The 27,435-nt window shown below is 43.8% G+C and overlaps 1 protein-coding gene across 4 annotated transcripts in view; it reads left to right on the top strand.

Moving 5' to 3' along the window:
• Positions 1-27,435, top strand: part of LOC119006323 (Down syndrome cell adhesion molecule-like protein 1 homolog) — a 112,314-nt gene that overhangs the window by 10,854 nt on the left and 74,025 nt on the right. For all 4 annotated transcript variants that reach the window (XR_005070753.1, XM_037074957.1, XM_037074948.1 and 1 more), the window contains 2 exons: positions 8,211-8,531; positions 17,361-17,507. Coding sequence is in view for 3 of the 4 variants with exons in the window: in XM_037074948.1 (XP_036930843.1) it covers positions 8,211-8,531; positions 17,361-17,507 (468 nt within the window). In the remaining variant the exon portion in view is untranslated. The remainder of the gene's footprint in view (positions 1-8,210; positions 8,532-17,360; positions 17,508-27,435) is intronic.

Raw genomic sequence — 27,435 nt, 5'->3', positions numbered from 1 at the left:
AGAGGATCAGAGGAAATGTCACTTGTGCCATTTTTTTTTGTTGCTTGATTTCAGTAAATACAACATCAACTTTCAGGACCATAATCATGGTAGTAGTGAAGTATAAAGTGCAGCTTTGGTCTCAGCTGCTGTCGGATCGTCTGCATGTATAGTTCACAGTGTTTCCAGGTGCTCCTGTGCGCTCTCGAGGCCGGGCTGAGCCGCTCGTCTGCGGCGTTGCAGACCACGGGGCTGTGTGTAAATGTGGCATCAAAACAGATACCGACTAGTGGAGAAGCGCTTTGAGGGGGAGCCCAGTAATTGCGGGATGAGTCAGACTCCGGTGGCTACCAGGCTACACCCGCACGATGCTCTCAGAGATTGTTGCGTCTGGGTTGGACAACTGAGGCTTCAGTGGATGATGGAAGACAGCAACTCCCCCCCCCCACCCTCTTGTCTCTGTCTTTTTATATCACGTTGTGAGAGCCGGGTGGATCGGTGTGAAGAGGGCTGCGTGACGTGTAGTTCGAGACTGACTATTTTGGTCTGGTTTGAGGCAATATGAAGTGATTTGTGTGAGAACTTGGAGATGGCGAGGGTGTGCGTAAAAGTTTCGGCTGTTGCGTCGGTGAGGTCACACACAGCTCAGTCATTTTCAGACACCTACAGACTTATATGACAGGATTTGTTTGTGAACAAAAAAAATCGAAAATGTTCATAGAGCACTCTCACAATCTATCCATCGCTCCAAAAACGCACGAAGTCCCACCGGATCCCAACACGAAGAAGGGTGGGAGGGGGGCTCTATATGTCGTATTTCTCCGGCTCTTGAGTCCCGCTGCGCCTGCTCTACCTGTCAGTTTCCTCGGAGAGAGACAGGTATAATAGCTACATGTCACTCTCAGGTTAACTCGCCTCCCTCGTTGTGCTCCGGCGAGCAAAGCATGTTGTTCATTGTCGAGTGTTGGCGCTCCGCTTTTTGCATTCAAACCACTCGCAGCGCAAACATGTCCAACCTGAACAAGTCATATATTTAGAGTCAACGTTATTTCTTGGGTTTTGAAACGCAGGAACACATTAGCCAATGAGATGATGGTTAAGATGTGGTATTGTCTTCAAGGCGTATTCAAGCTGTTTTTTTTTTCTTTTCCTTTTCGCTCAAGGGTGAGTTTTTTTGTTTTGTTTTGTTTTTTGTTTTTTTTGGATAAGTTAAAACTCTCAAAAGACAATCCCAGCTGTTCCAAAATGTCTGTTTATCATCACCAAGCTGTAGTCCATAGCAACAACAATGTGCCTGCACTAAGCCTTGACGCGCACACACGCACACACATGCACGCGCGCACAAGTGAATTTTTACCGCTCACTCAACAGGTTTTACGCACAACAGCGGTGTCCGGTAGCCCGGTGCCCTCTCCATTACGCACGGAGAAAGATTCAGGCTCCTGTCTCGAAATCACAAAATAATCCAACAATCGCACTTCAGCATCTCACAATCAACTCTGTCTCTCACTCTGCCTCTCTTTCTCTCTTCCTCTCTTCCTCCTTACTCTGCTTACTATCAAGCAATTTATGGCCCTGTCTCTGAGGGAGAATAGGAAGGGAGAGAAAAAAAAGAAACAACACATCTCTACAAATCTGACACTCACTTCAACAGCGGAAATCATCCTTTTGAAGTGGGAGATGTGAATTTTCAAATGCTGAAATGGCTGCTGCCTAATATTTTACTGACACTGCACAAACTGTGTATAGGGGTTGTTTACCACCACCTACCCTGCTCTCTCCCCTGTATGTCTGTGTGTGTGTGTGTGTGTGTGTTTGTGCAGATGCAAAGTGTATTCACATCCACTAATATCACGCCATGCAGTTTTTCTTGTCTTCACCACAGCGAAATGACACCGTGTTAGAAATGATTTCCTCTCTGACTGCACACAAAAGCGGAGAGACACATTGTCATGCAACCCTAATGCATATCTCAATCTGGAGTCATTGTATAGTGAATGAGCAGCACCCACTATCAAACATGATCGTATCTTTTGCCTTTTATGTGCTGCCGTTTTTTTTTTTTTGGTTGTTTTTTTTTTTATTTTTTTGTTTTGCTGTGGCGTCACTGCAAAGGCTGTATTGCTGCTGACTTCAATGCTTCAGCTGTTATTCGGCCTGAATGTGTTTTTGTGTGCTGTTATCTGTAGTGCTACATGGTTCACCACATGGAAAATCTACTCGCTATTATGAACGTATATATGTGCAATCTCAAACGTATTTATGTGACTTTGTGTGTGTGTTTGAAGGAGAGAGTGAGCGGGAGGGATTTATAGCCCTGTTTTTCTATGCACGTGATGGTATGAATCTCAGGGTGTGTGTGTGTGTGTGTGTGTGTGCGTGCGTGCGTGTCTGAATGAATGTAGATGAGACAGAAAAAGCTGCATTATGCATAGCGGTTCACCATAGGCAATATCCTTGCTTCTCCAGCATACATATTCATACTCCATTTTCATATCCACTGCAAGAACAGGAAGAAAGTGCAAATGTATTTGAGTGTACAGCAAAGAAAGATTTGAGTCGAAAGAGAAAGTGAAGGTTAAGAAAAGGGAACAAATATGGAGGAAGATTGTGAAGGGTTCAGCTGACTGGGAAGATGTTTGTGGGTGCCCCCCCTCCCCCAAATCACTTTGACCTTCCTCGTCGTATTCGATGTGAGGAAGAAAATCAAAAATACAGTTCATGATCGGATGCGTGCTGCTCCTTTGCTCCGTTTTTCTCCGCTGGGGAAAGGCTGGAGAGGGAGCCCGGGGCTACGAAAGGACTCTGATAACCATCTGAGGCCAGATGTTGCCCAAATAAAGAGGACAAAGTAGGTTATTGTGCTTCACGTTGTTTACATTAAATGTTCACAGCTGATTACATATATTTGACTGATTGCATTGTTTCTTTGCATCTCATTCCCAATTCATGGAAAGTCTGGGGAGGATGATTTGTTTATGTCCTTAATTCAGCTACTTAAGGCAGATTACTGTACTTCATATGAAAATCAGACGTTTGCTGTCCCATTTGCAAACCTCAACTGTCAGATATCATGAAGGGGCCAAGGCCCCAGGGAAGGCGAGACAATACAAACTCCAAGACAGCCTGTATCACATCATATGTGATCCACAGCTGCAGCCTGGGAACACCTATTGCCAAGTCACAACATTTTGACCTTTTTACTCAGATCTTCTTATCCGCTCTTCCTCCTTCATCCCTTCTCATTCCATTTCGATGTTTTGACATCAAACTTGAACCATTACTGCGATGAGACCCGTGGCTGTCATCGTCACGATTGGTCCTTTCCTCTGGAGGCCGTAATCCGCGGAGCGCAGACCCGGGTGCGCTTCCGTGTGGTTGCTACACATGTGTCTTTGCGTGCATGAGTGTGTGTTTGTGAACTCGGTGACCTGAATTCATGCCATAGGACAAAGCGATTAGGCATCGCATCATAAGCTGCTGCTTTTTGAAGGGTTTTCCCCTCTGAGTTTCAGTTCCTGCATCCGAGCTGTTGTTGCTGTTTGAGGCCATTTTTGATTATGTCAGATGATGGTGTGAGGTTTGTTTATCTTTGAACAGATTGTCCAGTTTTACAGCATATTGAGATTAAGTAGAGGTTTCCCAACAATGGGATCAGAGAACAAATCTGAGTGGATATGATTATTTACAGGAGAAAAGGCAGATTAAAAAAAGGAAAAAGGTAAAAAAACAAAAAAAAGAGGCAGAAGTTTAAAAACTACAGTAGAAAGCCGTCATTTCCTGTGACAGGCACTTTTACACAGAGTGGTACTTCTGCTTTTTCAAGGTAGTACCTGGAAAGATAATGGAGTAGCTCAGATCATTAAATAAATGCAGATTAGGATTTAATAAAAACATTTAAGAAAATTACACGAGAGTCACTCTATGTGTGCTTAGGTGGAATATCAGTACACATGGGAATGAAAATTGACATAATACTGATTTTTATTCAGTAAATTTCAAGTTATGACGAGTTGACCAAGTTCTTCATGAACGATTGTTACCAAGTGAGCATAAAAGCTGAAATCGAGTGGTAAAAGTAATGGATAAATGGCAGACACATCCAGCTGCTCCCATTTCAAGTGGTAAAGAATAACTACAACTATCTCGACCAAAATAACTTTAATTCACAATATAAGATGAGGCATGAAAAGAGAGAGTGAGTTGAGATAATCCTTTATTAGTCCCTCCACAGTGAAATTTGCATTGTTACATCAGTAAAGGGGAGCGCTGTGATCTGCTGGTTGTACAGTCTGACAGCAGCAGGAAGGTAAAATATCCTAAAAATACTGCTTTCAGCTATTAAAATGCCACATAAACATACTGGAATCATGTTGCCTGACATTTTGTTTAGGACACACATCTTTTCTCTCTCTCTCTCTCTCTCTCTCTCTTTTTTTTTTTAAAGGAAAACAGCCTTTTCAGTGACACACAAACCGTTTGGCAAACAGAGATGGATGGTGGTCACAGATGGAGGGGAGGTGTTGGTCCGCAGGTCAGAAACCTTCCTCTGGCAGGTGGGCACCTCCTCTCCCTGTCATTCTGTTGTTTGGAATATACAATATTTCCAAACAACAGATTTAACTTTTTTTTGTAAGGGGAGTACAATGGACAAACTGAGTCCTCCAGTCATGGTGACAGGCTCATGTCCTGTGATCCCCCTCGTGGCACTTCAAAATAGATCAGGAAATCAATATCGGACTGTGCGTCAGCGAGCTGTTAGACAGCTATGTCAAGTCACTCATGTGAGGATATCCATGATTCTCCTGATCATGGAAATTCACCTGAATGTGTTATATTGTGTTGCCTGATAAAAAAATCTTTTTTTCTCTGTGGTAGAATACCATCAAACAGTTCGATGAAGGCCATTGAAGGTGTAATTAAGGGTAACTTGAGCCCATTTTTTTTTTTGGATGCAGTGGACAAAGAAAAAAGTGAGGAACCACACATTTGAAGAATAACACAGTATTTTGTGATTACCTGTATGTGAAAGGGGGACAGTATTCTGAGCACAGATTCTTCTACAGTTATGTTGTTTCTTTTTTTTTTTTTGAGGGCTTTTACAGTTAGAATAGTTTGTTTTTGTCATGGAAATATTCTGCTTCTAAAAATAGCAGCTGTCATCAAAGAGAAGCAGGTCACTGTCACTGGTATCATCTGCTAACAGTTTCCTCCTTGTTTACTCTGTGCGGAAACTCTTCCGTGTGTTCCGCACATTGCGCCGCTCTCCGGTGCTGAAAGTGCAGATCAGTCAGCCTCGCAGCCTGCGAGAGTGATTGACACGGATTCGAATGGCAGGATGGATTGAACTTGACCTGAATTCAGGATTTTTTTATTTGAACACAGAGGATCTGCTCCAATTTTTTTGCCGGTAGGCAGGAGAACAATGACTCTCTACATCCTCAGCATCTCTGCCGCGCTTGCGAGCAGCGATCCCATCTCTCTCTCCCGCAACACCTCAGCCTCGGCTTGTCGGCTGAGTTTGACATCAGGAGCCGAGGCAGTCATTTAACATTAACCTCTCTATCCCTTTGACCTTACCACACACGGACGCGCACACGCATAAACACGCTCGCTGCCTCACTCAGCTGCATCCAAACACCTTTGCACCTGAGCACCTTCCTCCCCCCTAGCCAGCCACCCGTGTCCTGTCTACAATATTGCGCTCCCCGGTCTCTCCTTCCGCTCCACGCCCACGCACACGCATGAACCAGGGAAGTCGGACGCCGGCCTCCCACAGCAGTGCGATTACAGGGTGGATAGACTGTGTGTGTGTGTTAAATGTGAGAGGAGATTATGTGGGTTTAACTCTCCTGCGTCTGGCATACAAATTCCAATCGCACAACGTTGCCTGTCTCAAGTGTGGCAGGAAAAAGACAAGGAAGACAGGGAAGCGTGTTTGTGTCTTGGTCGGGGTGAAAGAATGACGGCAGATGGGGAGACACGAAAGAAAGCGACTGAGGGAGATAAGGAGGAGAGAGCGAAAATCACCTTATGCCACTTTGGGCGTTATCCCTAATCCCTGCATTTTACTTCAGAGCCTTTTCTCATGTGATTCATCCCTTTCATGTCATTTTATTAATGTCATTGCCTGTTACTATTTATACTGGACAGAGGCAGATATAAAGAAAAAGAAAGCTGTCTTTTGTATCAACTGTTCATCCATCTCGGTGTGTATTAAGATCTTAAAAAGACAGCCAGTGGGCTTCTGTCTTCTCCTTTAATAGCTAGTTACTAATGATCTCCATTGATGTGGAGGATCAGTAGAAATTAGAGCCTAAATGACATCTGATAGCGTCTTTATATCTCTATTGATGTGTCTTTGCCGACACCCTATTTTCTCCCAGCGCAGAGCGAATTTAAAGAGATGGGGCTAATCCAGGCATTGTTGACACAATCCGGGAAAAGGGATTAATTAAGTATCATTGTCTGAGAAGAAACTTCTCTGGCTCGGGGCACAGCGTCTTCCCCTGGCCTCCAGCCAAGCTGAGCTCAGCACTTCTTTACTCTCCCCTCTGTACACCCACCACCACCACCACCCACAGCAAGCACACACACTCACAAATACACACAGATCTTAAAAGACGCCTCGCTACCCGCCTCTAAACTGGAAGAGGGCGTTTTGAGAGAGAGGATATATGGTGGTCTCTCTCCCCGAGGACGACTTATCTGGCAGCAGCTCTTCATCTGCGCCACAAAACCATTGTTTTACAGCAAACATCTGCGTTATCCGGCTCCTCCGGCTTGTACGGCTACAGATACTGGCTACAGCAAATATGACGGACGTGAGCAGGCCTGAGGAGCGCAGCAGTCTGCCGTCACGCCTGTGCGAATGCTTTGCTGTTTGAACGACTGAGGATATCAACAGGGAAGATGAGGGTGTTGGAAGGGTCAGATCATGTGATCCGTTTCGTCCTCATATTGAGAGGCAGATTTCCAAAGGGCTCTCTGGACACATATATTAGATTAGAGATATTAGGATAATGCATATGGGATGAGATGGACGGCTGCAGTTTGGCACACAGGGAGGAAGTTGTTTGGGTTGAGGTGACCCGAATGCCAGTAGATCCAGCTTGTATGTGTGTTTCTGTGCGAGTTTGTGTGAGATCAGGTAGTGTTTAATTTTTTGAGTAATACATTCAAGTGAGTCATACGCACGTAAATATTGTGTTCCAGTGGATTGAGTCATGGATGGAAAATATTTTAATGAATCTTAAGAGCATATAGCACACAGACATTCATATTTTTCACCAAACTATTGATATTCACTCCCTGCTTTATACGATGTACACAACTGTCAAGACGTTGCATGAAGAACATTTAGATAGAGCATTCATTTTAAAAACATGTTTTAAAGCCATCAGTTTTACACATTGACGTGTGTTTACAGGTCTTGAGGTGTGTGTCTTCCGTACGTGAAAGAAAAGTCGTAAAATGCCTTTTGTGGCACCAGAGGAAGCTGCATCTAATCTGATGAATAGCCTCCGATGATGTCATTCAGTGGCTCACTTGCATTTTGGGTAATGTAGGCACCAGATTTTGCAAAAGATAAAAAAAAAAAAACTGTGTTCATTAAAAAGGTGATATCTCTGGTTCTGCTGTATCGATTTTGATCATTTGTTTTTAAACTGACCATAATGAGTCCAGCATATCCCACAATGCAACTGAACCACAGAGTGATATCTCTGGATTAGGAGGGAATTTATCAGATTCCATGCAGCTTCATCTGGAGCCACGAAAGACTTAGTACTCCTTTCTTCACATATACATTTGTACTCCCCAAGACCTGTAAACACACGTTCATGTTGTATCTTCAGAAAATGTGCTGTTCTAATAATGTCAATGTTGTCTTTTTGGCAACTGATCGATCAGGGTCGCATGTCTTACAATGTCTTCCCACTGCAGTTCAACACGATTTAGCAAAAAATAGAAACAAACACTCCTTTTAGTAAATAATTAGGCTACTGGATGTTTGCACGTTCTGTGCTAGCAGTGTTCTTTGATCGCTTTAATGAATAAACTTTTTACACAATGCAGTTTTCTTCAGTGTTCAAATCGAGTGTTAAGTGTAGCATTAACGATAAGCATTCCAGTTATTCCTCAGAGATGCACTTTGCATTTGCACATTCGCTCTGAGATGTGAATGTTTCCTGCCAACTAACCAACTGTCTCCCTTTCTGTCATCCTAACAGTCAACAGTGAGGATGTTGTCTCTACGCGGCTGTACTTTGTGAACGCCTCCCTGCAGCGGGTGACCTTCTCCAGCTCGGTGGGGGTGTCCCTGCCCTGCCCTGCGGGCGGCGCCCCCCATGCCGTCCTGCGCTGGTACCTGGCTGCCGGAGACGACATTTACGACGTGCCCCATATCCGCCACGTGCATGCCAACGGCACCCTCCAGCTCTACCCGTTCTCTCCCTCCGCCTATAACAGCATTATCCACGACAACGAGTACTTCTGTACTGCTGAGAACCAGGCGGGCAAGATCCGTAGCCCCAGCATCCACGTCAAAGCAGGTGAGGGTTCGACACTCTAGATACAACTAAGTAAATGAGGCACTTCACTTGTTTTTCTCTGCATGCCTTAACAAGGCAACACTGCCTTCTCAGCTAGTCTGCGCCTTATATATATTTGGAAATCTACCGTGGTAGTGTGGTGGGATTCCAGTGGCTTGGCTCCAATTGGCTTTGCTCATGCTATGTCTGAAAAGGTCCTTTGTTGTACATTTTGTTAAGCTGTGTACATTATAACACGTTTCCAACAATGATGAAATAATTCAAGATTATGCTGCGTCTCATTTGGTTGCCTGTTCTCTATAGAATCAGAGCAAAAGGATGGAAGTCGTAGCGAGGTTTGAGCGACGAAGACAACCTCCATGATCCCTGAAGCTACTTTTTTGTTTTGATTGAGAGACAAAAAATTACATACTATGCCTTTAAGGGTTTTAAAATTAAAGCCCACGAGGGAGAGCTGACTTTTATGCCCAAATATGGGTCAGGCTTAAAAAAAAAACAGAGGCCTACATTTCCAATAATGCAACTTAATAATGTCTTGCATAAGATCCTCCCTCCCCTCATCTTTCAAACTACACATTTTTAAGTTGGTAACACAAACTTCTCTTGATATAAATAACAATCTCATGTTGAATGTGAGATTACCCTGTGGAAAACTGTTGCTTTCCTAAGGACAAGTGAACTGATGTCCATATAACCTTAAGGTCATACCTGGAAAAAAAAGTCTGACTTTTACACACTCTGAAAACGTCGTAACAGCGCTTACATAGCTACAGCGCAGCATCTGTAAAGATGGTCACCCGAACGGCAGCCATATTGGCCTCCCAAACCAACAACTCCTCTCAGTGGGGGTGAGGTGTCCCAAAGCTCAGTGTCTTGACCCCGTGTATTGAAAAATCCTCCAGAAGACAGACACACTGCCACAGAGGCAGTTGGCTCTGTGACCTGTCCGCACTCCCAGCCAAGGTCAAAGCTGGAGAGAGGCAGCGAACACACCGGGGGAAGGTGTTACTGCTCTTTCTCACACTCTCTCTCACACACACAAACACACACACACACACACACATATAAACATCGTAAACACATGCATACGACCTAATGTGATATACACACTGGATACACGTGTATACAACAGACTTGCACGGATGTATGTTCGCGTGCACACTCGTCCGCACACACTCACATGCACACCAGCCTGTGCGTAGCTCATGCCAGCAAGCCTCCTGTCTCCCAGTCTCTCCATCTGTCCATGGACTGGAAAGTCCCCTAACTACACACACACACACACACACACACACACACACACAGCCATTTTCGTCAAGCTGGCTCTCGGTGTTTAGTTGCCAGCTCTTTGTCAGGGTGTTTGGCAGGAAAGATTTTGGAGAGTCAGCTACAGACATGGAAAGATGTGAACAGAATCATGAAAAAAAAAGTGGATTTTCAGGTCATGGTAATCGCCAGGCAGACATTTTGACTGTGTTGATCAATCCTGCATGAAGAGACAGTCAGCAGTTCTCCACACCACACATGGAGACGAGCAAATGTATTCTCCAAAATGCTGCCGGATTCTCTTCTCTCACACACCCGTAAACACACCCATATGGCCTGCGTGGTCCCCAGAGGAGGACAGTCCCTCCAGCGTGAGAGTGACCTTCTAGCCAGCCTCAGTGTTGGGATGACCTTCCCACCCAAATAATTACAACAATTAATCAATTAAATGCTGAGGCAACCACAACTCCACAGCTCCATAACCAGGGCTCACGTGCATGCGTGTGCACCTCATTACCTCCAGAGTCCTACACAGCACGCACACACACACACACACACACACACACACACACACACACACGCACTCACTTACGCGCTCGCATACACAACCCTGCAGTTGCCATGGGCGACAGAGGCGTGAGCGCTAGGGTGTGGCATGCCCTGTCTCAGGTGGCGCAGGAGAATGATGACAGCTGACAACTCGCAGTGTGACACCCCCCACCAAAAAAAAAAAAAAGTCTGCCCCACCCCCACTCCCCCATCGCCATCCGTCTCGTTCTCCCTCCCTCTCTGTCTCCCCTCTCTTCACATCTTCACATCTCTCTCTCTCTCTCTCTCTATCCCTCTCCCTCTTTCTCACCCTCTCCCATGCATGCTGATTGTGGTCCAATAATAGCACCAGCACCTGTCTGGATAGCTCTACATTTATGAAAATCACTATGTGGGCTGCTTGTTTTTCTTCCTGTATATGTTTCATTTTTTTGGCTCTGTCAGTGCGACTAATTTAGTTTTCAGTTTTTCTTTTTTTTCCTCCACAGGCTTTTTTTTTTTTTTTTAAGTGATCTGTTGAATGCATTTATTTTTTGGGTTACAATTGTTTGATGATGTTTGAAAGATGACCAGATAACTCTTCAATAATAGTTACTTTTTCAGACAAAAACTATTTTAGGACTTTTACAGACAAAATCATCATATGATTAAATGTATCCGGCCCTCAAAAAGCTATCAGTGTGGCCTCAGTTGGGTCATGTCTTCTATTTGCCAGTTTTAACTTAAAATCATGTGTACTTACTACTGGTCTTTTTTGAGTACCTTTTTTTAAAAAATGCATCTTTTCTCAAGTTTCAGGCTGCCATTTGTTTCCATTAACTTCTTTATGTCATCAAAATCATCCGGCGGGCTTTTAAAACTTTGTTTTTTTCAAAGTTGAGTAATGCATCACACTAAAGAAGTCTGAAGTCCAGATTGATTTGTCACAAAAATAAGCGATAAATGAAGGAGCAGAGTTGATGTCTGCTGTCATGGATTATGCATTCAAGTACATTCAAGCGTTTGCCATTTTAATTGTCAGACCATATGGAAATTAATTCAATCCAATGAAGGCTTTGAAGGAAGGAAAATTAACAATACATGAAACAATACAGCATTGGTAGTCAGTGGTAAGGTCTTCAAAAAAAAAAAAAAGTGAGCATCCTATATGAGCACTGCATACATCAATATGGTATTGATTATTTTGCAGTGGCAAATACTGTATAACTTTATAGCAGCATGTATTATTGTTCTATTACATGTCACGATCAAAGTGACGGAATACAGTTTGATAAATATAATTGTTGCTGTGTACAGTCACATGTAACTGTACACATCATTGAGACAGGGTCTTCTACCTGTTTCAGTTTTGAAAACTATGTATAAAGGAACATATCAGCTCTACTTATTCTTCCTTGCAGACAGGAAAAGCAAGCCAATCTGTTGAAAAAAGGCAGAGAAAATTAATTCCACACTGACTTAAAGATTCAGTGTTCCGCTATTTTTGCAAATAGGACCCTAACCCCTAAAGCAATGTTTTTTGTCTGTGTGTAACATATCTAGACATTTAGGAGCATTGTAAAGCCTCAGGAATAAGGCCTTATTGTATTTTTCAGGATCCCCTCTTCTCTCCTCTCACAGCTGAGTCCCCTCATAATACATTTAACATGTTCCTCCTCTATGATTTACATCATTTTCACTTTTACATAATTTTTGCAGCTAGTTTTTTTTTGACAATAAAACTAAAGACCAAAATTGATTATGTCGTGAAGTAACGGGGGATCATGGGACCATTGCCAAGGATAAAGAATAATCATGCAATAAATGTGCACCATCAAAAATGAGCAATACAAGTAATGGCAAACAAAAGCATGGCTATTGAGCTGGTTAACTGACTTCCTTCTTTTGCTCTCTGCATCTGGTATTCATTGCGTTTCTCAAGCCAGCAGGAAGAGCACCAGGCTTAGAAGCCAAATTTCCCAGTGGCCAAACTATGTAATTACAACATTATGTGATGCATCCCAGCCCAAAAACACTTTCTTCCATAAGCTTACACTGGGAAAAAAAGTAGCTATAAAATGGTGAATGCTGATTTCTGAGCATCACATTTAATCTCTATTCAAGTTGCACGGACTCTATAGGTCCAACAATGTGGAAGGTCCAGGTATATTTATATCCTGGAAGTTGAGCTTTTTTGGCTTCAAGAACCCCCGAGTTGCTTTCATAGGAATGAACTCTGCTCCACCTCCAACACTGTAAAGAGATTTTAACCATTGATTGATCCATGGTGATTACCCATAACCCTCTATTTCCAGTCTTGCAGACTGAACAACACACCCCTGAGATCTTTCCAAAACTGAATCAAACAGTTTTGGGGCTTTAACCAAACCAAACTGTGACTGTTTCAAGGGTGTGTCATAAAATCATCCTACTAAAGTGGGAAAAAGGAGATATGAAGCCACTGACAGGCAACTAAATGAAACACACCATTACCCTGAATGAAATGAATGTCTTTGGTTTGAACATTGTTGGGAACATTTGGGATAATGTAAGTACGTCACTCAACAAAATATATAACCAAGATCTGGTTGTTCTTTTCATATTCTTATTATATCCTGAAAGGACATAATGTCAAAATGTGTTGCGTTTCCTCATGAAAGTACACCGTACGCACATACAATTAGTCACTGCAGTTGTTTGTGCCAGAAAAATATTCTGGCTGAGTCAGAGGGTTTCATGTTTTGTGCCCCCTCTGCCTCCTCACACAAACTTAAAAATGAAACGAGGACACCTGTTCAATGAGCTCACCTCGTCTCCCTTTTGTCCCGACTAAAAACGCACAACCCTATGTTGGCCCGGGCCAGGGCAGGAGGTGTTTAGATCGATTTCCTCCATCTGCCCTCGTCATCTTTTCTCTGGCTGACATTTCCTTACTAATACAGTAAGTAGGGTTCTTGAACCTGATACACAAGGGCTGCTTTCAATAATGAAACCCGCGTCCATTCATTTCTCCCGCATTTCATTATTTTCCCCATCTCTATCTCTCTCCTTCTCTGTGTTTTTGCTGCTTTGCTTTATGAATAAGTAAATGCAGTATTTGGTTTCCCCGTCGTTAATTATTGAAGCGACAGTGATACAAGACTTGCCTCCCAGTGCGCCCAGTGCACCAGACCCATGTTTTAGCTCGTTCCTAGGCAACCGGGCTGCATATAGTCAGGCATCAGTAACATCCTAATGATTCTGCTGCGCATGCGATGAGGGGGAGTGCAATTTACACACAAATCAGTTGGGCTACCATTTGCATCCTGTCACAAGGCTTAAGAGGATGAATATATAATGTTTTTTTGTTTTTTTTACTCTGTGTCTTTTATATCTTGGAAGAGGAACGTGTGTTAAATGACAATGCCATCACAACAGTTGCCTCTTATTGGTGCTGGTTACATGGTTGTCTACATGGGCTTGTTACCACACAGGGCTTATTTGACTGTTTTTTAAATGGGGGAGATGAAGTGGTGGGACAACACCTTTTTAGAGGCTAGCAAGTGCAGGGGTCAAAGCAGAGGAATTACAAACCTCAGGTGACCTTGACTGGATTGGGAATCTCCGCTGAGCTGACATGCGATAACTGCCATCGTTGCACCAAACATTTACAAGCTGTCAAACTGGTTTTAAACACTCTGTCAGAGGCACATTGGGGATTTTCCCTGATATTGACGGGAGGCAGAAGGGTCAGTCGGAGAGTAAATAAAAGATTGAAAGAATTGGCTGGGCCTCAACAGCCGAGGCTACTCAGTCGATCCTGAGTATTGATCCGCAGGTAGATGGCATCAATGAGAGGCAGCAGCAGTTTGAATGAAGCATTGAAATGAAGACTTGATTGGAATTATTTGTCCTTTAGCTTTGACTTGTTTACAAATGAGACTTCGGCTCACATTAGCGGCCTGTGTGTCGGGTGACCAAAGCGATAAGTAATATGCTCCCCGGAGGATATCTTACTGCAACCATTCATTTAGCCGCGGCACAAAGTAGCATCAGTAACACCACAACTGGTAGTCTCAAAATCCAGTGTTGTGTACTTCATCTATGTTTGGCAAGGTTAGATTTCAACACTGTGGACAGATAATCCACTCCAGTCTGCACCCCTTCAAAAGTCAGGAAAAAGGATTGAAAGGGTCCAAGGTTCAGCCAATTATGAAAAAGTAGAACAGTGTAAAAGCAATGGACGGAATCAGACAAAGACTTGGGAGATTAAACCTCGGACTTTAAGGTGAAAGACTCCCCACCATTTGGACAAGGACATCGGCTTTGGTTCCACTGGGTTCCAGTGACAGTGGCGGCTGGCATAAAGCATTATTAATGACCAAGGAAACTGGCCTTCAGGCTAGGCGTTAATTATATCACTGGAGAGCTGGGGGAGAGAGCGAGCACACGGGAGGGCGGGGCCACTCCCTGTGTTTGTGTGTGTGTGTGTGTGTGTGTGTTTTACATTGTTAAGCCATTACTGTCCTCATTTCTAAGGGAAGCCTGGTTGAATAGCAGTGATAGATTGTGTTAGATTATGATACCAGGAACACTCCCCAACATCAGCCTTTCTGCGACACCAACCCTGTTCTTTTTCTTCATCTCACTCTCATGTTAAAAGTTGCTGGAGAAGACTTTCGAAATGGCACAAATGAGATCAGGGTGGAGGGTGAGCCTGCACGGTTCAGCTCAGCTCAGCTCAGTTCAGACATTCATTCAGTCGAACCAGCGTGCCCTTGAACTACCTGTCTCTCCTCCTCGCCAAAATAATCCATTAATTTAATTTCACTTTGCTTAATTTATTTAATGAAAATGTATGCTCTGATTCAGCATTTCACATTTCTCACTAATCTAAATGTGACGGAGTTAACTGGAGAGATAATTTGGTTAGCTACAGGCTACTGTTTTCATCATTAAGCCCGTCTTAATCACCACCATCCTTTCTGTACACTGGCACAGATTCACAGCCTAGTGCTCTGCATGCCATGTGCGCCGGGTGTGTTTTTGATGCCTGGCGCCTGCATGTGACAGGTCCATCGGCCGTGAGCGTCCCTCCACTCCTCGCCGTCTCATAGCATCTGTGGCGTTGTTCTTTAAAAGGCCAAGGGCCACTCACTGCGGATCCCCTTCAACGCGGCTCCGTGTCAACCCTCCTTAAGATCATAGTGCGACTTCAAATCTGGAGCTGAGGAGAGAAACGCTGGCTTAATGTGGTTCAGCAGAACACCAGACAAGTTTGTTTACTTGGCCTGCCCCTGATTTTAACACGGGTGAAACAGGCCAGAAGGATGTCAACTGTACAGTGTCAACATGTGTACTGAAGAAGAGTGAACTCTTACTTTTATGCAGTGCTGAAACGATTAGTCAGTGTCTTCTCATCTCTACGTCCTGGACTGTTGTTCAGAGAAAACAACAACATGATGTTGTCACCTTGGGCTCTGGGAAGTTTATGTGTCACAGTCATTTTGCTGGGGTATCCTCACAACCATCTGCCACAGGCCTATAATGACAATCATGTTTTATGTCTTCATAATATTTATAATAATAATTTGAGGTTTGGATTGATGATCTGACAAAAAAAACCCCACAAATAACAAGTTGAAGTTGAAAAGTTCACCAATAAATGAAAATTCTGTCATTATGTGACATATGGAAATTTGGAGGAAGTTTTCTTCCACAAAACATTTTATGGAGCTTCACAGCAAAACAGCACCACAGCATTATCCTTAACAACCAAAGTAGATGGAGACTTTTTTTTTTTTTTTTTTTTTTTAAAAAACAGAACAAACTGTGTAAAAATAAACATAAATTGCCTCCATACAGATTATCAAGAGTAATCTAAGTCTCTGGAAGTCTTGAGATCCCAAGTGGATTTAAAAAGACGCCCTTTTTTGATCTCTGATCGTCACTGTAGCTGCCTAAAAGTGTTAGCATGCACCCAATCTAAAGTGGGTGCACTAGCTAACCGTAGCAATGTCTTTACACATCAGTTTGGATCACAGAACTTCTTGAGACTTGAATTAAGGTAGGCGATCTGTATGGAGCCTTTTTAACATTTGTTTTCTGTTGTTTTAGTCAAGTCCCCAGCTATTTCAGTTGTTCAGCAGGATGCTACGACGTGGTTTTTCTGTGAAGCGCCAGAGATGTTTTGTGGACGACTAAACTTCACCTGACTGTTTATCAGCATGCGGTGAATTTTATCCTTTAAAGGCTGTCCTCACCAGTAATAACTGTAACTGTTGCTATAAATAGACAGCAACTCCACACCACAACTGTAGGAACAAGGACAGTGGAGAACGATATCATTTGGCTTCACGTTCAAAGCAATTTGATGAGTGAAACAAGCATTGACAGGATCAAAATCCAGCTGAATTTCCAGGACGTCAGCTTCACAACATAAATGCTTTTATAATGTAATGATGGACTGCAAATTACACTTACTGTAAAAACATAATGTTACACCAGAGGAACAGTCTTTGTTGGAGGCTGATGAGGTCTCTGCAGTGTGTTTTGTCCTTACTGATGTCCCCCTTGTTGATCTCCAGGGTCATAGATGTTGACTCATGTGAAAGTGTGAATACAATTTATATTTAAAAGATGACAACTCATGTGAGTGTTGGAATATTGTGACCCATATCCAGTATCAGGTCATCAATACCCATTTTGATTAGCAGCCAACACAGCTGGAGGGCACAGTGGGTATTTGGCGCTATCCTTCATCAGTGTGGGTGCTGACATTGTTATCTTTAAAATGTGGTCGGCCCCTTTAATCTTGGACTCCTGGGAACTGTGATGCACATTTTTAACTATTTTGTGGCATCCTCTAACCAGCTGATCAATATTCAGCCCTAATTTTGTCTCTAAACAATGTAATTTGTCTGTTTCGACATCATGCCATCGGTTAAAACAAAAGTCAAAGGTTTGTTGAGCATTATTCTCCCTTTCCGAGACCTCCATCATCACCAACCATTGTCCTTCATTTGACTAACCTCAGCTCTTTTCTCCATACACCAGTGTTCAGGGAGCCCTACACTGTCCGTGTGGCCGACCAGCGCTCCATGCGGGGTAATGTCGCCGTGTTCAAGTGCCTCATCCCCTCAGCCGTCCAGGAGTACGTCAGCGTGGTGTCCTGGGAGAAAGACACCGTCTCCATCGTCCCAGGTAGGAACATTCAACCAATGACAGTCAGATAGTCTGCAGACGAAACCAGCCCCACATCCACCTTTTGTCACTGTCCAAATGTGCCTCTCCAGCTTACACATACCGTCAATGCAAACTCCATTCGTTTGACCACGTGGGTCGTATTTGGCCGAGTGTGTGCTCGCTGTGTTTGATCAGATGGTGGATAATAATGGAAAGCAAATGATCTCATGTCATCCCAATATGTCAATGGACGGGAGAGCATTTGCCCTCAGAGAGATGAGAAATCTCTCCTGTTATTTTTAGACTGAATAAATCCCCCAAATGAAAAGCCACCTACATGCCACAGAAGAAAAAAAAGATGTGATTTTCTTTCAGATTTTTATTGTAGCGAAGATTTTCTCCTCGTTTGCCGTGTTTGTGACTGTTGACAGCTCTTAATCGATACTAATCAATTCAGTTGTGTCACTGACATCCCCTGTTTTGTCAGGGAGAGAAGATGGAGGAAGGCTTAAAAAAAATGGTCCAATCATTCAAAAAGAAGTCTGATGAAATGGCCTTCCCCTGGCTCCTCACTCACTGGCTGACACTGCTGTGGTTAATAGCTGCGTTACAGGGATAAATCAGACATTAGTAGACATGTGGTCTGTGTGTGTATGTGTGTGTCAGTGTGTGTGTGTATGTGTGTGTATGTGTGTGTGAGGGAAGGACAGAGGGGTGTGTGTGTGTGCGTGGGCTCCGGGAATCTAATTCGATGAGTGATAGATCTGTTTAGCTGCTCATCACAGTCACCCAAAAGAGAGCAGCCACACCTCTAGGGCTGAGCTGTGTCTGGAGTCTGTTCTCTCTGCCTCGTTTCATCGTCTATACAAATACTCCGATGTTTGGCTGAAGAATGATATTGTCAGTTTGAAAGCCACCTACATGCCTCTGTATGTGGTGTCTATGTGCACTGTGTGTCTGTGTGTGTGTGTGTGTGTGTGTGCGTGTGTGTGTGTGTGTGTGTGCAGGCTTGTGCGATGCAGTGTTAACATTTGCTCTGTGGAGCAATGGCAAATTGCAGGGTGTCAGATGAGACTGTTTAGGTCAGATGATACGCATTGCTCCCTCTGCCCCTTATCTGGCTCTATGATACCAAGCACCCCTTTCATCCCTCTCAACAGTGTGTGTACAGAGGTGCGTGTGTTTGCGTGCCTCTTTGTATAGCTCTGTCCTTCACACGGGAGCACTCATTGATCCAGCACAGCTGTAGTGTGTGTGTGTGTGAGTCTGTGTGTGTGTGTGTGGCCTGAGGGGGGTTTCCAGTCTGGATCGATAAAGCTTGCTGTTGGATTCCCCTCTCTCTTGTCACAGATCCCTCCGTGTGAGAGCGGTGAGAGCGGGCCAGTGTGTTTGACGGCAAAACATGCACATATGAACAAGCAAGAGCATGTACACACACACATACATATACGCACACACACACGCACACATATATTCACATGACCAGGTTTATGTGGCTAAATTGATCAGGACAAGTCAGCCATGTGCTAGAATAGAAAAGGGGCAGTAACAATTTGACTAGTTCAATTTTCACCTAGCTATTTTGATGATCAGTTAATGATTTTAGTTATTTTTCAAGCAAAGATGCCAAATATTTGCTCATTCCAGCTGCTCCAGTATGACAATTTGCTGCTCATCTCTATTTTATATCGGCATATATATTTGTCAGATATGGGCAGATATGAAAACTTTTGGTTTTAAAAAAACATGGTTATGGTGGTTTAAAATCATTACATTTCCCTAATTTTCTCATTTTAGACAATAGTTTAATCTGTCAAATATTGTAAAAACTGTTTAATAACCACTGACAAAAAAAGAGCTTAGTACCTTGGCTGATTTATCGATATTACTCCATAATATCAGTATCGGCATCAACTCCAAAATTGCATATCGGGTGAGCTGGTGTGGAAATTTTGTTTTGTTTCATATTTTATTGTCGAAATGATTAACTGATTCATCCAGAAAATATTTGTGAGGTTATCAGATATTGAAAATAATAATCCCACATTTCACTCCCTGACTCCGGGTTTGTAAAGGTTGGAGAGCTTTGTTGTTTTCCATGTTTCTCCCTCTCTCTCCTTCTTTCTCTCTCCGGGCCTAATGAATAGGTCTTATTAGTAACACAGTGCTCCTCTTCTTCTTTCCATCCATCTTTGGCTCGTAGCCTCCTCTCATCTCTCTCCCTCCCTGGTACAGACTGGTGGCCTGTGTCAGCATCACACACACACACACACACACACACACACACACACACACACACACACACACACACACAGAGTGCACATGTGCGCCCCTCCCACCCGACTCCACTCCACCACGCACACCTCATCCATCCATCCATCCATCCATCCACTCCATCTATCAGCTCCTGGTGGCATGTACAGCTTTCTGTCTTTTCGATAGCACTCGAGATGCTCTAGTGGCTCACCATTTATTAAGGACAGTGTGTGCCGAGGTATTGGCTTGACAGGATGACACATGTCACACAGACGGCCGTGTTGGTCAATAAAGCGGAGTTTGAATGGGCTTTGATGAAGAGGCAGGAGGGTGTTTGCTGACAGCTGGCCTCACTGCGAGACGACCCTGCCTGGGTGTCGTGTCACTATTTGACAGCCAAATCTGTTTGCGCTGAGGCCCGTTCATGGAGCAGTGTGTGTCTGTGTGTGTGTGTGTTGGGGGGGGGGGAGTAGACAGATAGATAGACAGGCAGACAGTCAAACAGAGGAGGGCTTTGTGTGTGTTGACTGGCTATCCTGGTTTTTACTCCCCAGTCATCCCTCCCCTTCTCCTGCTATCTCTCTATCTAGCCACGTCTCTCCCTCTAATTGATGGTTTGCTGGTGTTGCCGTTGGTTAGAAAATTAGCATTTGTTTGCTTGTCAGTTAAGGAACTGAAAGAGAACGCACTGCCGATGTGTATGGAGGAACTTCATCTGTGTGTGTGCATGCGTCCGTGCGTGTGTGTCACTTTGCTAGTATCCATCTCCTCCTCCAGTTGGAGCTTAAAACAGTGTGAGTTTTATCTGGTCACCATGGTAACGGGTGCGAACCGGCGGGCGGAATGAGGAAGGTGTGAGGACGCATCGCTGCCTGATTTTTATTAGTGCATCACCACGGCTCAGCTCTGCCACACACTCGTGCGTTCACACAAACAGACAAAGACACACAAACGCAGGCACGCACACACACACACACACACACACACACACACATAAACACAAACAGACACAGAGGACATAGCTGCATATTTCCATGCACTTCAGTGACAGGTAGCTGAGATATACATGTCGTCACTGTCAGGAGAATGACTTCCATCTCCAAATGTGGAGATAAACCTTTGTAAACTTTCTTTCTTTCTTTCTTTCTTTCTTTCTTTCTTTCTTTCTTTCTTTCTTTCTTTCTTTCTTTCTTTCTTTCTTTCTTTCCTTTTCTTTCTTTCTTGATTGATTGATTGGTTGATCGATCAAATCCTCTTTTTTTTGTTCTTTATTTCTTCTTTCTTGATTTCTTGATTCATTGATTGATTTTCTATCTTTCTTTTTCTCTCTTCTTTCTTTCTGTCTTAGTTTCTTTGTTTCGTTTTTTCCTTGATTTCTCTTTCTCTCTCTCCTTCTCTCATTCTCTCTCTTTCTCTCTCTCTGTTGTACATTTCATGGTGCATGGTCCTGCCATATTAGAGCGAGGTAAGCAGGTAAATTGTCATGTCACCGATGTATCTGCAGTTATTGTCTCGCTGCATCGCATAACCATTACAAAGTTCTATATTTACTGTGTGTGTAAGCAGATATACATATTATTGGATTTTTCTAAATTCTCAAATATCCGTAATTTTATTAGACTCGAGTACATGTTGGTCTATAATTCACATAGGCATAATCTTTAGTGTCTGAAGATATTCACAGCTCTCCTCATGAGTTTGTGCAGTGTGTATTCAGTTCAGTCTCTTGGGAGTTTAAAAGGAAAACATGACTTGTGACTAACACATGATAGAAATATACAGCTGGTCTTTACAGTACATGTTATTTTGTCTCACGTCGAAATGAATGAAGACTGTAAAATGTCACACACTGCGACATCAGATACAGTTTCCCCCTTCAGTTACAAATACCATGCTTACGTGAATCACATTACACACTTTGAATGCATTAAACTGGTGACAGCTGAGTAGTGTGCCTCATTAAATGTTAAAGAAGATATTGACAGCGTGAGTCATCTCGCTGTAATAAAAACAGGCAATATACATCTCTCTCAACCCGACCTAGCTTTTACATTTTAAACAATCTGCTTCCGCTCTAAGACAAAAAGATGACATTAATACTAATCCTGACTTGTTACAAAGTTCCTGTGGAGTCATCGAGTCGCTGGTTGGTTGATTTAGTTGGAGAGAGGCGGAGGGAGGGAGAGTATTGAGGGTGAAGAGGGTGTGGAAAAGTGTGACGTCTGTGTTTTGCATCCATTGATTGAGGTTGTTTAATCCCCACTTCTCTTTCACTCCCTCTCTCTCTCTCTCTCTCTCTCTCTCTCTCTCTCAGTGAAGTGTAGCGTCACCACAGCTGCTGCAGCTTCTGTCCCAGTCTCCATTTTGTGGCCACTCTGCAGAGGCCCTACTCTCTCTCTCTCTCTCTCTCTCTCTCTCTCTATCTATCTATCTATCTATCTATTTATCTATCCACTCTACTTTATCCCTCTCATCCCTTTTCCTTTTCTGGAGGCTCTTATTAGGGAAGTGACAAAGCATCGTTTTTTGTTTTGTTTTTTCCTTCCACTCCATCAACGCTGGTAGTGAACAACAGATAGGAGCAAAAAAAGTCACAATTTTCTTTTTAAAAATGGCAGAATCGGCAGAAAAAGAAAAGACAAAGTGGCACAAAAGCATGACATGCTGAATTATGCAGATGGTAAAGTGGGCATAGGACGGAGGGGATGATGGAATGAGGCTGGTAGGTATATGAGGATGGGAAGATGGACAAAGAGAGAGGTGTGTGCGCTCTGTTTTTCTTGCTGTCCCCAGCACCCCAGGGAGGACGAGGAGGCCTCTAAAGCCACTGTGTCCTGCCATTAAAGATGCATCTGACAAGTGCCTAATGCCCCCACCACTACAGCCACCCACCCACCCACCCATCTAACCACCCTCTCTCCTCTATCTCTCTCTCTCCGTTAGACCTCCTTTATTCATCCCTGTTCTGACCATTAACCATAACACACATCATCGTGCGCATCTATGTGTTTGTCTTTAGGATGGTGGCAGTTTGTACAGAGTGACTGGTGGAGGATGGAGGGGGGGGGGGATACAGGGTAGCTGTGGAGGGGAAATAGGTGGTGTTTACTTATTGATGTGTGTTTATGGGCTGTGTGCATGTGTGTGTATGCGTGTGTGTATGTGTGTGTGTGAACCTGGCAGTGATTCGTGTTAGGTTGGGTTATTTATTCAGCACTCGTGTTTGGATGTTTTACAGAGAGAACAGGTGCAGAGCAACTCTGAGTGCGCTCTGTTTGAGCGGACTGTGTGTGTGCGTGTCTGTGTGTGTGTGTATGTGTGTGTGTGTGTGTGTGTGTGTGTGTGTGTGTGTGTGTGTGTGTGTGTGTGTGTGTTAGTGAGACAGACAGATAGAGAGAAAGAAAGAGAGAGAGAGACACAGGGGCATTCACTGCTGTCCAAGCACTGATAGGGCTGCAGTGTATCTGTGTGGTTGACATGATTTGCATGTTGAAGGGAAACAATGATTCATAGATTCATAGATAGATAGATAGATAGATAGATAGATAGATAGATAGATAGATAGATAGATAGATAGATAGATGGTATACATGCAAAGGAACATGGATGGTCTGTGTAGAGATTGTAATGGCGGGAGAGATGGAGGGAGATTGAAGGAGGGAGGGAGGGAGGTAGGAAGTGAGAGAGGGTTGTGCACGAGGAGAATTTCAATGGCACTCCAATCATGCAGGCAGTCTCGTTAGCCCAGGGAACATTTGCATAGCGCTTCGACGAATTCATTTGGCCTTACTCAGAGAAGATGGCTCCCTTTTCCTCTCTGCTAGTTAGTTATTCATTAACCGCACACAGCCAAGGTGCGCGCGGCTACACGCCTGTGGAACGCTTCCTGTTTGTTTCTGACCTGAAGGCCGACATGCTTTTAATTTTATACCTATATGTGTCGTCTGTTTGTGCACGAGATCACCGCGCGCCATGTTTGCAGCAGCACGGCGGGCACGTCCGCATCTTTCTGACTGAATGAACCGCCCGCCTCGTCTCATATCCTCCTGCATGTATACTTACGATGGTAGCGTAAGTTCATGCCAGCAGACGGAATCGCTGTCGGGTGTTTTGCCAAATGCAGAACCGACGTCACGGCATTACTCACCAGCCACCGTGATCTCCTCGCCAACACCCTCTTCCTCAAACAGTGATGCTGTGAATCAACTTTGTGTATCACTGCTGCATTCCTCCTCCTTCTCCTCCTCGTCCTTCTCCTTCTCCTTCTCCTTCAGGCTGAGGAGCTAATTAGGGAAATACATGGTAGGGGTTCAGATAATCAGATCTATACTTTAGGCCATCACTAATAGGAATCATGACTTTGCCTTAAAAAGCACGTCACTTGTAGGGTGAGGAAAGCGTATAGGTGTGTGTCAGGGGTGGGGTGGGGGATGGGGTGTGTTTGGGGAAGAGGGTGGTGTCAGCGAGGAAGCACAGGCAGTAAGTGAAGATGACACACATAATGAAGAATACAGTGGATGTGTTATTCTAATTATCCCACTGACACCACCCGCCATCTAATGTTGTTTGACAGTGCACCAACAACCATGGTGGAGAACTGTGTGTGTGTGTGTGTGTGTGTGTGTGTGTCTGCATGTATATGAATTTGCTGGAGTCTCAGAGAGTTTGTCACATCTGCCCAAGCTAACATGGGAATGTGTTCAGTGTGACCTTTCCTAAAGTTAGGTTTGTTCTGTTGGTCAGTTGAAGTAGACAAATAAAAATATTCACAAGCCAAAAATGAGTCAGTTCTTAACTCTATTAAAAGTTTGTTTGATTAAATGCGCTGTGGCTATATCTGAAAATAACTGAATTGTGTTATACAGCATCAGCTGTAATTGACAAGTATTTATGCTGTGTAGGGCAGCGTCTCATCCATTTGTGGGAAAATTTAAGGAACGAAACAGGACAAGTTTCCCCTTATAAAACCTCTGCAGAGCTAATTTGATGTTTTAAATCTTACATTATTTACATTCATGTTGACTAGTTTGCAGTCTTCTACATCATTACCTTTCTTGTTGCACTACCAAACACAAAGTGAACAAATGTGTTAAAAAAATAAAAACAGAAAGGACACATAATGATCAGCACCTCCACCTGCTACCTTTAAACATTTGATATTTAATCATGTACATCAGGGATCTTTAATGTTTGTCTGGTCAAGGATCACATAGCTGACAGAGAAATGGAGCAGGGACCCTTTATTAAATATATTGTACAAAACTCTGTTGTATAATAATCATGACCTTCTGCAAAGTGCAGGCTTTAGGGTATTTATTTACCATTAATGTTTTAAAATGATCCTGTATTCAGAAGTACTTTTTAACTTTATTTGTCTATTGTCAGTAAACACAGGGTGTCTTTCCACCTTTTCTGGACCGTGACTCTATTTTTTGATTTGAGATCTTTAGACCCCTTCAGTTCGAGAGTTGTCAAGTTGTTTTAAGGATGATATTTTCCATAGATATAGTGTGAATATATCTGTACATTTAATTTTAAAAGGTTGTTCTACAAAAAAAAAAGACAAACAAATATCAGTCTGTGGAATTCTGCACAACATAACGAGCAGCCCCACATTGGTTCCTGACCCCAAACTGGAGAAAGATTTTTTTTTTGAGTCTCACCCCCCTGGTTGTCAAATACCATCACTTTGGGTGGGTGTTTGGCCTGAAATGTAATCCTAAGCATCCTTATTCGATGACCTGGGAATAAGACTCAACAATCAGCTATCTTTCTCCAGATTCACCTTCTCTACCTATCAGAGACTTAGTCACAGACATGGTTTATTAGAGCGCGGAGCACTGAGTTGTCTCATGTGTCATCAGGCCAGACAAACATGGCTAACATTTCAACGTGAAGCAAATCCAGCGTTTGTGTTTGCATGTTCGTATTTGTGTTTTGGGCAGTGTGGTGGGGGCAGGGCAATATGAGAGATATCCTGTTCAGACACATCCCCTCTGGAGCCGACTTAATGACCCGTGACCTGAAGATGTACATGCTAGGGAAGGGGAGGGCACAGCCGAGGAGGGACAGAAGGGGAGGAGGAAGGCAGTGGGTTGTGGAAAGCTGGGGAACAAAATGGATGAAAACTGCAGCAAATAAGGCTGAATGAGAGATGCAAATGTGTCCTGTGTGACGCATCGGTCTCTCTCACTTTTTCCTTGCCGGGATGTGTCCTGACTTGACCGAAGTCCAATCCGTCAGCTGTAGGAACTCCTCCTCTTTACCTCTCCGCGTCTCCGCTCGCTTTTTTTTTCTTTCTCCTCATTCACTTCTTTCATCGGGGCTCATAGATCACGGCTAATCAAAGACAAGGATGGAGACAGCCAAACGGAGCTCTGACATGCAGCCCACAATGGGCACTGGCGGGGGCAGCGCGAGAAAGATAGAGAGCCTCAAAGTGAAAGGAGGACAGGGTGATAGAGGTAGAATAACTAGCGAGGGGAGTGGGCAGAAGACAGGTGAAATAGATTGGCACAATTTACCTGCTCTCCATTTTTTTCTCCACTCCCACTTCGTTTTTCTTTCTCCCCCCTTCTGACACTCTCCTCTTTTAATGCTCTGATGTTTCAACCCCGTCATGCTCTTTCCCTCCAACCTCACATAACCTCATTTAAACTGTGTAGCCGCCTTGCGCGTGCGTCCCTGCGTGTGTGTGCGTGCGTGCGTGTGTGCGTGTGTGTGCGAGCCCTCGCTGACCTCCCCTGTGAGCAATGGCATCTCTGTGCTTTATTAATAGCTAATCAATGGGCTCTCTGGGATGTATGGGATGCCCTGAGGACTCCCACAAGGCATATGCCGGCGTGTCAGCACACACACGAACATTTCCGCACACACACACAGACACACATATCAATATCCCATAGTAGTCAGCGGAGTGTAACACACGTAAGGGTTATTTTTGCCAATAGTGTTCTTTAAAAAGTTTTTCATTATGTTTTTATCTGGCCTACTGCGACAAAACGATGCAAGAAGCTCAGATCCACTTCCGACGGCCTCAGATTTGCTCTCCACGTTCCCTTGTTTGGTTTGTTTGCATCATGAACGCACCCTCTGTTTCTCACTTTCCCTCTTACCTCCTCCTCCCAGGGTTCTCTTACTGCCTGACTTGACATTTATTCCTCTCAAGCGCTTATCAGGCCCACCTGACCGCCTCTTGTTTTGCATCATTATTTTCCTTCCCTTTCTGCTATTTTCAGCGTGCCTGCCCTCTTCCTATTCTTCCTTCACCTACTTATTTTCTCCGCGCCGCTCTCACTTTCTCTACCTAAGCTCTTGGTATTTTGAAAGTGCAGTCGGCTTTTCCTTTCTTTTTTCCTGGTCTGTTTTGTTCATGTGCATAGCCATTGTGTTATAATGCCCAGGGCAATGCAAGTTTTCTGTTCCTCCTCTCTGTCTCGCTGGAGACATTGTTTGAAAACAGCGATGTGAGTTTCAAACATGTCTTCTGAGGCATTCTCAGTCTTTTTCCTTTTCCTACCCCCCTTTCTCCTCTCATTCTGAGTCAATCCTCACCCAGCTAATGGCTCGCTTCTTACTCACTGTCTGTGCTTTATGATTTTGACATGCTGCATGAACGTCCCTCCTCAATGCATATATGAATACAGCTCATGAAAACAGCTCGCTATCAAGTTTACATTTCAACATCCTA

Source organism: Acanthopagrus latus, chromosome 2, assembly GCF_904848185.1.
Source record: "Acanthopagrus latus isolate v.2019 chromosome 2, fAcaLat1.1, whole genome shotgun sequence".
Lineage (NCBI taxonomy): Eukaryota > Metazoa > Chordata > Actinopteri > Spariformes > Sparidae > Acanthopagrus > Acanthopagrus latus.
Note: the sequence above shows the minus strand (reverse complement) of the source record. Positions and strands in the feature narration are given on the sequence as shown.